Genomic DNA, 14,115 nt, shown 5'->3' with positions numbered 1-14,115 from the left:
ACTGCAGATATAGTACATTTTCAATTTAAACTCTATATTTAATACTTTACAAGTCACTTTCGTATTTTTATATGCAAGTGAAAGGAAGAGTGCTGAACTTGTATATAGAAATTATGCCAATAAATGGCGATTAAATCATGATTATGGTTATTTATTATAATACATATAATAAGTTGCTAATAATATACGTATGCAAACAGCAATTTTACTGTAAAATTCTATTAAAACAGTACAATTCAAATTCTAAAAGTCACTTTCGCTCACTTTCGCTCACTTTCGTCAAAAATCTCACTTTCGTATTTTAGGCAAACCTGTACTCAACCTACCTCTATTAAAACTGAACATATTCTTCATATGTCTTATTAAACAAGAACATCCCAAAAATTGTGCATGTTCTGTGTTATTGCATAAGTCCATAATTATGACAGAAAATAAAGGCTTTGGTGGTTTTTTCGGGTCCAGTGATCCAGATCTAAATATTCCAGGTATAAAGGTTTTATATTTAACTCATACAAATGGGAATGATTCTTACGTTTTTAAGAAAAATCAATTTGTCCTTCGCCATGAATTTCAGAATGGGTGGGGTAATTAGAAAATTTATATGGTTTGGGTAGATATATAATATATTTTGTATATTTAATTAATTTTGTTAAGATTTATATGAAGATGTTACATCCCACAATCATGCATCCTACCACAGGTGTTCGGCGCGTTGATTGGTTACTACTACCCCCCTCCCTTTCCCTGCTTACCCACACAGACTGTGAGACACTTGGGGTGTGGAGCTCAAAACGCCTTTAAAATCCAAATAAAATGTATATTTATAATAAATAGAATATCAAATTTGTATAAGTTCATTACTGAATGTTTTGAACTATTTAAATAAAATAATAATATGCTCCCCGAGACTCGCATAATATAATTTTATTCAACTCTTTCAATAAATTCAGGATTAAACTTACAGTCATTCAATATCCTCTATTTATTATACTCCTGCGCCGGGTTTAATTATCTTTATGTGATAAATTGATTCTTTTCTTATTATGCTGCCCGAAGGGAGAGCATAATTATAAACTGTTATGGACGTCGCATTGTCCGGATTTTCTTCAGGAATATAACTCTGAAACTACCAGAGGTTTCAACAACTTTGTAGGTTAATATATCTCATTGGGTAGTGGGTAGAAGTGCAGTGCGAAAGAACCATAACTCTTTGTTACCTAATTTTGGAGTTATTGCCTTGTTCATTTTAAACTCTGAACCTTTGGGACATAACTGGTATCAAGAAGAAACTTTGTATATAAATATTATATAGTTTATGTATTATTAAATATATTTTGTTAAGAAGAAGTGCAGTGCATAAAAACTGTAACTCTGCCTTGCCTAATATTAGAGTTATTGCCCTTTTCACCTTTACACTGAACTGTCCGGGACATAACTCTGAAACTATAAGAGATATCAACAAGAAGTAGTTTCTCTGTGTCTAAAAGCATTTTCCGGGAGCATAACCCGGTACAATCCGCTCTTGTTTGACAAATTAAAATCATGTTTCTTTGTATTTGTATTTTAGTGAAAGGGACAGCAGCTCTCTCACCTTACATGAACTTAGATCCAAGAATAGTTCAAGTAAGTGTAATATTTACCATATTCATTAACTTTAGAGATTTCATATACTAAAGTTAGAAAAGGCATCAATTTAAAACTAGGACTGATTAATTTCTACATGTATAAATGATATTTAACCTGCCTGAAGATCAAACTGGTCTCAATTACTTAGTCTTCCTGCACAGATGATGTGACTTAGCTAAAAAGTTATTTGTTTACATTAATTTCGAGTAATGCTGGTTCAAATATATGTGTTAAATGTTACATTGTATAAGCATTATTTTCTTAATTTGAAAATAAGTAAATAACTGAAGACATATTGCCAGATTTACTTTTAAGTTTGATTTGGGACAAGGTGAATCATTGTGGACTTTAGAAAACCAGTGTGGTATTGAATTACGGGTAGAATTGAAGGGTTGGTGTTGACTAGCCTACCTTGTAGCAATGATTGCAGCGCATGATTATTGTATACTGTTTCAAACTCTCTCAGTGTTCTAGATAATTATTTTTACTCAAGAGTCAATACTCTCTGTTTTTTATACTTCAGAGTAAACTGCCAGTTTCTAGCCAAATGAAGGAGTAAAATTGACTCTCAGTTTTAAGAACTTGGGAGTCAATTTGCCGCAAATAATGATACATTATATTTTTATACAGTACAGCCTGACAAAAAATCAAAAACTCCTCTCAGTTTTATAATTTATCAGAAATATTGCAGCATGGCAAGGTATTATTTATATTTAGGTTTAAGGCATATTATAAGAACTTGAACCTTTTTATGTGAAATTAACTAAATGTATACATGCAAACAGTTGTGACCCACACTGAATTCTTTTAGCTTGTGGGCTAATATTATCAACCATTTATGTACCAAATTACATGTTGAGATGACTGTTAATTTTAAATTTAAAGGACAGTAAATTATCTTACATATAAATGAAATAAAATAAGGTGTGATGCATAACTTAGTTTCATTGTATTTTTTTCTTTAAAAAATAGGAGCTAGGTACACAATAAAAGGTTGCAATTAATTAATTTTTTACTGTTCAATGTTAGACTTTTGGATGTTGAGAACCCGTTCTGTGGCCCATTTTCCACCCATTTAGTTGTTACAACACAAGGCACATTTCAAATGCACTACATCTGTCGTATCTGACGTTACAGACAGCCACGGGAAACCTTTACTTGTAGCATCTAAATTCTAATGCTGTCGTATGAGTTTTTTTCGCTCTTGCAAACAATAGTCAAATTTTTTTCAAAAATTGACTGAATTACACACTGAGAAGACACTGGGCTTGTTACACGGATTTCGTTGTTTGGGTTTCGAACAAGATATCATCAATGTATACAACTTGATAATTTGATAAAATTGACAATATTTTTTCGTCTACTTCAATAACGTGACAGACGCTTGATTTATCTTATGTACATCTATTACCGAGCGTCTCAGTGATACAAAGTCGACTGGTTTGCAATTATAAACCCAGGCTGAGAAAATAACACACCTTTATAGAACAGTACGCTAACCAGTCAGTCATTTTTATCGGTGTCAATGTAAACATTGCCTACGCCAAATTTGTTTCACTAAATGCGTAAACTGTAATTATCATGCGTAGATATACGCCAAAATGATGACGAAGCTGGCGTATCCCGAGTATTTGCTTGCGTAAATGACGCCGATACGCACGCTATCTCTAATGCTGCTCTCTTTTTGTCTAATAAATTTTTACCCTGAAAAATATATAAAAGTTATTTTATTTTAAATTATACATACATGTAAATGTAACTTTATGTTTCAGGATAATGAAAATTACATTTTATCTGAAGGAGCTGGAGGTCATCAGAGAGGCAAGTTTGAAAAAGCATTCTCTCAGATAGGTGGATGTGTATTTATAGGTGAGTGTTTAAGGAATACCTCGTTTCCACCTTGATTCCTAACATGACTACACAAATTATATGTAAAGCTGTCCTACCCTGGCTTTCAGGTCCCTTGTTCACAGTTGGATTTGGTTGAAAAAAATAATAGTTTTCTTAAACATCACTTCAAGTGATTTATTTTTAGCTCACCTGTCACAAAGTGACAGGGTGAGCTTTTGTGATCGCTTTTCGTCCGGCGTTCGTCCGTCCGTCGTCCGTCCGTAAACTTTTACTTTAAATGACATCTCCTTATAAACCACTAAGCCAATTTCATCCAAACTTCACAGGAATGTTCCTTTGGTGGTCACCTTTAAAAAATTGTTCAAAGAATTTAATTCCATGCAGAACTCTGGTTGCCATGGCAACCGAAAGAAAAAACTTTAAATATCTTCTTTTAAAAAACCATAAGAGCTAGAGCTTAGATATTTGGCATGAAACATCTTCTAGTGAGTGTCTACCAAGTTTGTTCAAATAAAAGCCCTGGGGTCAAAATTGGCCCCGCCCCGGGGGGTCATTGATTTTCCCTATATGCATATAGTAAAAACTTAAAAAATCTTCTTTTAAAGAACCCAAAGAGCTAGAGCTAAGATATTTAGCATGAAACATGTTCTAATGGGTGTCTACCAAGTTTGTTCAAATAAAAGCCCTGGGGTCAAAATTGGCCCCGCCCCGGGGGGTCTTTGATTTTCCCTATATGCATATAGTAAAAACTTAAAAAATCTTCTTTTAAAGAACTCAAATAGCTATGGCTAAGATATTGAGCATCAAACATGTTCTAATAGGTGTCTACCAAGTTTGTTCAAATAAAAGCCTTGGGGTCAAAATTGGCCCCGCCCCAGGGGGTCATTGATTTTCCCTATATGCATATAGTAAAAACTTAAAAAATCTTCTTTTAAAGAACCAAAAGAGTAAGAGTTAAGATATTTAGCATGAAACATTTTCTAGTGAGTGTCTACCAAGTTTGTTCAAATAAAAGCCCAGGGGTCAAAATTTGCCCGCCCCAGGGGGTCTTTGATTTTCCCTATATGCATATAGTAAAAACTTTAAAAAATCTTCTTTTAAAGAACCCAAAGAGCTAGAGCTAAGATATTAAGCATGAAACATCTTCTAATGAGTGTCTACCAAGTTTGTTCAAATAAAAGCCCTGGGGTCAAAATTGGCCCAGCCCCAGGGGGTCATTGATTTTCCCTATATGCATATAGTAAAAACTTAAAAAATCTTCTTTGAAAAAAACCAAATAGCTAGAGTTTAGATATTAAGCATGAAACATCTTCTAGTGAGTGTCTACCAATTTTGTTCAAATAAAAGCCCTTGGGTCAAAATTGGCCCCGCCCCAGGGGGTCATTGATTTTCCCTATATGTATGTAGTAAAAACTTAAAAAATCTTCTTTGAAAAAACCCAAATGCTAGAGTTTAGATATTTAGCATGAAACATTTTCTAGTGAGTGTCTACCAAGTTTGTTCAAATAAAAGCCCAGGGGTCAAAATTTGCCCGCCCCAGGGGGTCTTTGATTTTCCCTATATGCATATAGTAAAAACTTTAAAAAATCTTCTTTTAAAGAACCCAAAGAGCTAGAGCTAAGATATTAAGCATGAAACATCTTCTAATGAGTGTCTACCAAGTTTGTTCAAATAAAAGCCCTGGGGTCAAAATTGGCCCCGCCCCAGGGGGTCATTGATTTTCCCTATATGCATATAGTAAAAACTTAAAAAATCTTCTTTGAAAAAAACCAAATAGCTAGAGTTTAGATATTAAGCATGAAACATCTTCTAGTGAGTGTCTACCAATTTTGTTCAAATAAAAGCCCTTGGGTCAAAATTGGCCCCGCCCCAGGGGGTCATTGATTTTCCCTATATGCATGTAGTAAAAACTTAAAAAATCTTCTTTGAAAAAACACAAATAGCTAGAGTTTAGATATTTAGCATGAAACATGTTCTAATGGGTGTCTACCAAGTTTGTTCAAATAAAAGCCCTGGGGTCAAAACTGACCCGGCCCAGGGGTGTCATTATTTTTAACTATATGTGTATTTTTAAAAAGCCCAATGAGCTAGAGCTTAGATGTTTAGCATGAAACATCTTCTTATGGGTGTCTACCAAGTTTGTGCAAATAAAAGCCCTTGGGTTAAATTGGCCCTGCAACGTTGGGGGGGGGGGGGTGGTTGGGGGCCTATATACAGGTGAGCGACCTCAGGGCCATCATGGCCCTCTTGTTAACTTAAAATATTTGTTCTGTTTAAAATCTGAGGAGTGCGCTGTCATTTGAAATGTTATGTGTATACACATACAAAAAAAAACATTCAGCTGCATGTATGACAATGAAGTAAAATAATATTAAAGTATATTGATTCTGAAATTAAATTCTTAACAAAAATTTTAATGTAGGATGTAGATGACTACACCGTAATTGCTTAATTTCTTAAATGGACATGTCGTCACATTAGTGCAAGAACTGGTTAACTGCTATTTAAATTAGTAGGTCTTAACCCGTTACTGCCCTAAAATGACGATATTTGGTCCCTCAATTTTATTGATAATTTAAGATGAAAATGTAAAAAAGTCTGCCAACAGTATAGAGCTGTTTACCCAGATGTACCGGCTGGTGTGGCTCTGTACTCTGTACTTGTAGTAAAGGCTAATTTATTTTGATTCAAGGTGTTGCTCAGTTAACCTAATTATTATTATATTCCTCATTATTTTATTCAGGTGGGGCACTGGGAGGAGCTAATGGTGTTATCTCAGGTATCAAAACATCGAAGGGGTACCAAGCCTCTGTTAAGAGAACACAGTAAGTGTTTTACATCAATAACTTTAAGCCAAATGGTAATGTTAAAAGATGAATGTAAAATTATGTCTTAATACAATCTGGCTCATACATTATGCCAATACAAGGGTATATAGTGAGTGAACAAAATTTCTGTTAATATCTATCAAAATTTTAATTGTAACATTCAATTTATAAAAAGAGTTGGGTAGTCTTTTTATATTTTAGGCAGATTTATATTTTATCCCAAAAAAATTTCTAATATGAACTTTTGGTCAATTACTATTATCAATGGTAAATCTTTTGAGATATATACAATGTAGTAAAATCGGCTCAGCTTGACAATGAAAAAAACAACGATCATAATGTCAAATTAAGCTAAAAGACCTTGTTAAGAGAAACCTATGTTTAAATTCCTGTCAGCCATGAATTAAGTTTATATAGAAATTGAGATTACAAAATGTGTGTTTATAAATATGCATTCACATTTTCCTGTTCATTTTTTTAGCATGTTAAACGTTATTAGCAAACAAGGAGCATCATCAGCCCAAGCATTTGGAACTGTTGGTAAGTATTATCTCTAATTATTAGTGTACATAAATAACCCGCTGTATGATCAGTTAAAAGCTTAGCCAGCTTTCATTAACTGTTATGTTGCTGGAACTGGAAAGAACCAGTTTAGAGCCAGGCTTGCCTGTGTATCAGTGTATTTTGACCTTGCTGTCTCTCTTTTCCTTTCACAGTCTTTGTGTCCTCTCCAGTTTTTAGTTTGGTTCCTCCTGGGTGCCCTGCTAGTGTGGCTGGGATTTGTAGAGCGGGTTGCAATCTGTCAACATTGCTTTGCCTTATTGATCATTCACTTATACAGGGTTCCCACGGTCAGGGAAAAGTCAGGGAAAATTGATTTTTTTTCAAGGTCAGGGAAAAGTCAGGGAATTTTGAAATTGGTCAGGGAAATATGAAAAATAAGCAAAAGTCAGGGAAAAGTCAGGGAATTTTGTAAGAGAAGAGTGTTGGTCAGACTGTAAAAAGCAAAATCAGTCAAGTTTCTTTTATTATTTTAGGTATTTTTGTGTCGCCTCTACGGTGGAGTAGTGGCGACATATAGGGATCACTTCTCCGTCGTCTGTCTGTCCGTCTGTCCGTCTGTCTGTCTGTCTGTCTGTCTGTCCGTCTGTCCATCCGTCCGTCACAAAACTTGTCCGGACTACTCCTCATAAACTACTGGTACAATTTCATCCAAACTTTACAGGAATGATCAGTACCAAGTCTAGTTGTGCATATTGTCAGGATTTTCCGGTTCAATGATTTTTGTCAGAGTTATGGCCCTTTAATAATTTTTAATTTTAAAGTTTGTCCGGACTACTTCTCTTATACCACTAATGCAATTTCAATGAAACTTTACAGGATTGACCTGTAGCTAAAGTCCTTGCGCATATTGCACGGGTTTTCCGGTTGAATGATTTTTGGCCGAGTTATGGCCCTTTGATAAAAAGGTTTCTTTTTCTGTGTGTTGCCAGATACACAAAAGCTTGTCCGGACTACTCCTCATAAACTACTGGTGCAATTTCATCCAAACTTTACAGGAATGATCAGTACCAAGTCTAGTTGTGCATATTATCAGCATTTTCCGGTTCAATGATTTTTGTTTGAGTTATGGCCCTTTAATAATTTTTATTTTTAAAGTTTGTCCAGACTACTTCTCTTATACCACTTATGCAATTTCAATGAAACTTTACAGGATTGATCTGTAGCTCAAGTCCTTGCGCATATTGCACGGGTTTTCCGGTTGAATGATTTTTGGCCGAGTTATGGCCCTTTGATAAAAAGGTGTTTTTTTCTGTGTGTTGCCAGATACGCAAAAGCTTGTCCGGACTACTCATAAACTACTGGTGCAATTTTATCCAAATTTTACAGGAATGATCAGTACAAAGTGGTTAGTCTAGTTGTGCACTGTCCGTCTGTCTGTCCGTCTGTCACAAAATTTGTCCCAACATGAAATTGGCCATCATGAGGCGACACATGTGATTACTGATCGCTCTTGTTATATTTATTTATCATATTATGAGAATCTTTTTTATTCTTGTAAATATCTTACTCTAAAAATATGCTTATGTCTGAAAATTTGTGAAATCTCTTGTCATTTAAATAACTTTAACTTAATAGTGAAGTAAAAAATCTTCTAGAATGTTAGTCTAAATTTATCAAAACTTGGCATGAGTGTTCCTTTGGTAAAGGGCTTCCAAATTTGTTAAAAGAATTTGATTCTGTGCAAGAATATGGTTGTCATGGCAACAAAAAGAAATTATAAGAAAAAAAAGATTTAAAAAATCTTCTAAAGATCCACAAGGCTCATGGCTTAGATATTTTGCAAAAGGCATCGTCTATTGGACCTCTAACAATCGACCCTTTCTTTGGGTCATTGATTTTCATTTTACACATATAGTAAAAACTTAAAATATCTTACTGTCTGAAGGTACAAGGCTTAGAGCTTTGATATTTGGTATATAATATCATCTATAGGTCCTCTACCAAAGTTGCTCAAATTTTGCCCAAAGCGTCAAAATTGGCCCACTCAAGGGGTCAAAGGTTTTCTTATATGTTTATACATTTAGTAAAAAGCTAAAAAAATTCTTCTCTGAATTGACAAAGGCTATAGGTTAGATATCTAGCATGAACATTTGTGTAATGGACCTATACCAAGATTGTTAAAATTATAGCCAAGGGTTCAAAATTGGCTGATTCATTGATTTTCATTATTTACATATAGTAAAATAAAATAAAAAATCTTCCTTTAAATTTTAACTATCTAAGAAATAGGTAATGCTTAATTGAAAAAAAATAGCATTTAAGAAAAAAAAAAATGTAACTGTATTTCAAAGTTTAAGACAGCAATGTAATACAGTAAACACCTATCAATTATTTCACTATTATGGCCTTTGTATCTTAACATTTAGACACTCTGCACATCTATTTTCATATTTTATGCTGACCCAAAATTCACTAGACACAACTGCATCATGGCAAAGTTCAATTATATAGAACAAAAAAGAATCTATTTCTGTTATATTGATGCATTGACATAACATTTTTTCACAAATGCAATATTTTATATATTGGCCCTTCCCCATACAAAATGCTTGAGAATGAAACATATTTGAGCATGACATATGTTATCAAATACTTTTCATTTTGGATAAATGTACTCCTGCTAATTGAAAGTTAACTACACAAGTAGCTAAAGACAATTGATGCTTATATTCATATATATGTATTCTGTATCTGAAATAATTCAAAATAAAGAATGAGAGGAAAGAGGTTGGCTTATATAGGGAAGAGGAGGCCAGCAATTTATAAAAAAATATGTTCAATGCTCTAAAGATTGTGAAAACTTGACGCTGTTATTGGTCAGGGAAAAAATGGTCTTGGTCAGGGAAAAGTCATGGAAAAGTCAGGGAATTTTGATTTCTCTTCTTTGTGGGAACCCTGTTATACTATTGGCTGACTAAAACTTAAGAAGAGCAGTGGCCTAGTGGTTAAGGTGTCTGCCTCTCAACCCAGAGATCATGGGTTCGAGCCCTACTCGTGTCACGACCATTTTTCTTCAAATGACACCAGAACTGGTTGGTTCCAGGAAGCTGACTTGAAAGTGATTAATATAAGTTGCAAGAATTTGTTTTGCAATCGAGCTTAAATAAATATGTTTAAACCAACTAAAACTTATTATATTGATATGACAAAAAACTGCATAGTACAATTCTGAAAATTGACGCTGGAAAAGTCTAAGAAATTCGGCAGGTTAAGGGTTATGATAATGTCTAACCAGCATACTTAAGTCTGTTGGCTACTTGGTATTTTTATATTGAAAATGTAAATGAACAATAGGTAGGACTTGATTTAAAGAAGAGCAATTCTATTACATAAAATCAGAAGTTTAATTGGTAAATGATAATTAAATAGACCTTGATTTCATTGTATGCTTATATTAATGAATGCTGATTTGAAATACTTTTGAATTTAGATTTTTTTAAAACAAAATAAACATAAATGTATTAGCTAGTGTTTGCTGGGAGGCTGCTTAATGAGTCAGTCTTACTTGAGCTGATAGGTATCTTACTCTCTGCTGGCATTATGCAACTAATTGTATAAGTCAGGACATTGTGTTATGCTCTGTATTCGCAATATAAGCCAATTTTATAAACAGCCCATTTCTAAAAAAACCTATTTCTGACCTGAAAGAAAAGTCTCAGAATCTCAATGTGGCCATACCACGTGACTTTTCGGGTACGGAACACGCCGATTTTTCACCCGATTCAGGTATGTTTTTTATTCACAACTTATTTATTACTCAACCGATTTTGATGAGATAAGGCGCAGAGTACCCGTAATTATATCAGTTATCCACGATATATCAACATTCTGAAAACCCCTGAATGGTTTTTGAGAACATTCGAGTACAGTTTTCTTTTCATAGCCTGGACCGAGGGGAACGGTACACACTCATTTGTCATAACTAGCAATTTCTAGCAAGTCATATGTTTTTTGACACTATTTCATAGAAAAATACACGTTAAATCTGATATATTTACTATGTCCAATGTATCGAGTGAATGCAGTGATGTTTTAGCATATTTTCATAAAGTGATGTTGAAATGGTACGGAACACACTGTTATTTCAAAAGATACGGTACACACACAATTTCTGTCTTTGTAATAATTCTAAAATAAAATATATTAAAATTTAATTTCAATTATAATGTGAGTGATTTTTTTTAGCTCACCTTGCACAAAGTGCAGGTGAGCTTTTAGGATGGCCAACCAAATGGCGTCCGTCGTCTGTCGTCCGTCCACATTTTAAATATTCTAAGGACATCTTCTATGATACCGCAAGGCCAATGTTAATGAAACTTGGCAGGAATACTCTTTGTATGAAGCTCTATCAAGATTGTTCAAAGAATTCCATTTCATGCAGAACTCTGGTTGCCATGGCAACCGAAAGAAAAATCTTTAAATATCTTCTTTTAAAGAACTGTAAGAGCTAGAGCTTAGATATTTGGCATGAAACATCTTCTAATGAGTGTCTACCAAGTTTATTTCAAATAAAAGCCCTAGGGTCAAAATTGGCCCGGCCCAGGGGTCATTGATTTTCCCTATATGCATATATAGTAAAAACTTAAAAAAATCTTCTTTTAAAAGAACCCCAAAGAGCTAGAGCTAAGATATTTGGCATGAAACATCTTCTAGTGAGTGTCTACCAAGTTTGTTCAAATAAAAGCCCTGGGTCAAAATTGGCCCCGGCCCCGGGGGGTCATTGAATTTTCCCTATATGCATATAGTAAAAAACTTAAAAAATCTTCTTTTAAAGAACTTGTAAAAGCTAGAGCTTAGATATTTGGCATGAAACATCTTCTAGTGAATGTCTACCAAGTTTGTTCAAATAAAAGCCCTGGGGTCAAAATTGGCCCCGTCCTAGGGGGTCATTGATTTTCCCTATATGCATATAGTAAAAAACTTAAAAAATCTTCTTTTAAAGCACCCGAAGAGCTAGAGCTAAGATATTTAGCATGAAACATCTTCTAATGAGTGTCTACCAAGTTTGTTCAAATAAAAGCCCTGAGGTCAAAATTGGCCCTGTCCCAGGGGGTCATAGATTTTCCCTATATGCATATAGTAAAAACTTAAAAAATCTTCTTTTAAAAGAACCCAAAGAGCTAGAGCTAAGATATTTGACATGAAATATTTCTAGTGAGTGTCTACCAAGTTTGTTCAAATAAAAGCCCTGGGGTCAAAATTGGCCCCCCCCGGGGGTCATTGATTTTCCCTATATGCATATAGTAAAAACTTAAAAAATCTTCTTTTAAAGAACTCAAAGAGCTAGAGCTAAGATATTTAGCATGAAACATGTTCTAATGGGTTGTCTACCAAGTATGTTCAAAATAAAAAGCCCTGGGGTCAAAAACTGGCCCGCCCCGGGGGGTCCAATTGATTTTCCTTATATGTGTATAGCAAAAAACTTAAGAATCTTCTTTGAAAAAACCCAAATAGCTTGAGTTTAGATATTATACATGAAACATTTTTAAAATAAATATCTACAAAGTTTGTTCAAATAAAAAAGCCCGGGGGTCAAAAAACTGGCCCTGCCCCCAGGGGTGTCATTGTTTTTAACTATATGTGTATAGTAAAAACTTAAAAAATCTTCTTTTAAAAAACCCAATGAGCTAGAACTTAGATGTTTAGCATGAAACATCTTCTTATGGGTGTCTACCAAGTCTGTTCAAATAAAAGCCCTTGGGTAAAAATTGGCCCGGGGGGGGGGGGGGGGTATATACAGGTGAGCGACCTCAGGGCCATCATGGCCCTCTTGTCATAGTTATACATTTTATTAATTTAAACGAGAACCCAGGGACCTGTTTTGCAATGTATCATAATGCTTACTTTTAATGTTTATATGTATTTGTGCACTTTATTTCAAGAGATCACGCTTAACATTTACAACCTCCATGTAATTGTCCTATTTACAATCACCTAGGGTATGTTAAAACACTTCGATCTTCACAGATCAGGTAGTTGGTTCTATAGAAAGAAAATGTTGTTATATAATGCCTGTTGTTTATTGATGTTTATTTTTGTTTTTTATTTCTTTTAGTTTAAGTGAAGTAAGAATGTCTTTTTTGCTTTTCATCCTGAAAAAATAAAACAAGGGCATGACCTAAATCGCTGAAAAGTATCATTACTTGATAACAAATTTATATATATTTATATTTTGTTAATAATAAGCAAGTCCTTAGGTACAATTTTGCAATATCATGGTCATGTTTAATTAAATCAAATCACAGAAGGCGCTGAATTTGTTTGGGTCTAAGAATGTCAGAAAGGTGAAGGCTGTGAGATTGTAAACCAATTTGTTTTATTAAAGTGCCACCAATGTTGTTTCTAGTGTCATAAACTGTTAGTAAATTGGCTATAAGGCTTATTGCAACACTGATTATGTAATTCATTGTTTATTTGGCTTAAACAATTAAAAAAACAAACAAAAAAAACATGAGTTGCCTTAACTTGGATTTGAACTCAGGACATCTCTCTTCCTAAACGAGCGTGTAACCCCTCGACCACGGGGAAGTTATAAGATAACAGCCTGAAGAAAATCATATCATTCTTAATTAGGGTTTGTAACCCTTATTAATTCCGTTTGACACTGATGTAAATAATCATGGAGCTTAATATTACATGTATATCTGTAAAGAATTACACAATATTTGAAATCTTTGACCAATCGGGAACTACTTTTTCTTATCCCGAGAAGGCTTGAAAATTAATGCGCCCATCATTTGAAAATCTTAACACAGTGATCCCCCCTTATTTTTTCAGCATTAGAATACATATAAAGGTAAGTAACCGCTTCCAGGGGTTCGGACTACTTACTTATTTTGCAAATAAGCATATCAGAGCCTGAAATTTCGCTACCATTATTTGTTTGGTCTGACGACCCAAACAAATAAAAATGTAGTCGCCATTGCTTAAATTTTTAATGTTTAAAGGCATGAAGCTTTAAAAATAACTTTTAATTCATGTAATTATGTAATTTTTGGTTTGGTTTCACGGCTCATAAAACTGGCATTATCATGTGGCGACTTTCGAGTTTTACAAGTGCCCCTTTGGGTATAAATAAAGGAACGAACGGGCACCTGAATAAACGACCGACATTCTGTACAGTAGTAAGAAATTTTCTCACATAAAAAATCGAAACATCGAAGTCACTTGTGGTCTCGTACCTACTTCATGTAGTATATAAAACAGAACGCAGCTTCCAAAATCCATAGCATTTGATTGACAAAAT

The 14,115-nt window shown here is 34.1% G+C and overlaps 1 protein-coding gene across 1 annotated transcript; it reads left to right on the top strand.

The window, feature by feature from the left end:
- The first annotated feature begins 340 nt into the window (after positions 1–340).
- LOC132721572 (mitochondrial import inner membrane translocase subunit Tim23-like) lies at positions 341–6,862 on the top strand. The gene is made up of 5 exons (XM_060705892.1): positions 341–485; positions 1,568–1,623; positions 3,399–3,495; positions 6,221–6,302; positions 6,787–6,862. Exons 1-5 carry the CDS (start codon positions 422–424, stop codon positions 6,860–6,862), a joined length of 375 nt encoding a protein of 124 aa, XP_060561875.1. The 5' UTR covers positions 341–421.
- The last annotated feature ends 7,253 nt before the right edge of the window (positions 6,863–14,115 follow it).

The sequence above is a fragment of the Ruditapes philippinarum genome, unplaced genomic scaffold (genome assembly GCF_026571515.1).
Source record: "Ruditapes philippinarum isolate M1 unplaced genomic scaffold, ASM2657151v2 ctg2785_1_1_1_1, whole genome shotgun sequence".
Taxonomy (NCBI): domain Eukaryota; kingdom Metazoa; phylum Mollusca; class Bivalvia; order Venerida; family Veneridae; genus Ruditapes; species Ruditapes philippinarum.
The sequence above is the reverse complement of the archived record's forward strand: the minus strand, read 5'-3'. Positions and strand labels throughout refer to the sequence as shown.

Coding starts and splice junctions, on each gene's coding strand:
- LOC132721572 (XM_060705892.1), top strand. CDS start 422: ATGACAGAAAATAAAGGCTTTGGTGGTTTTTTCGGGTCCAGTGATCCA. Junction 3,496..6,220: donor AGGTGGATGTGTATTTATAG/GTGAGTGTTTAA, acceptor TATTTTATTCAG/GTGGGGCACTGGGAGGAGCT. Junction 6,303..6,786: donor GCCTCTGTTAAGAGAACACA/GTAAGTGTTTTA, acceptor TCATTTTTTTAG/CATGTTAAACGTTATTAGCA.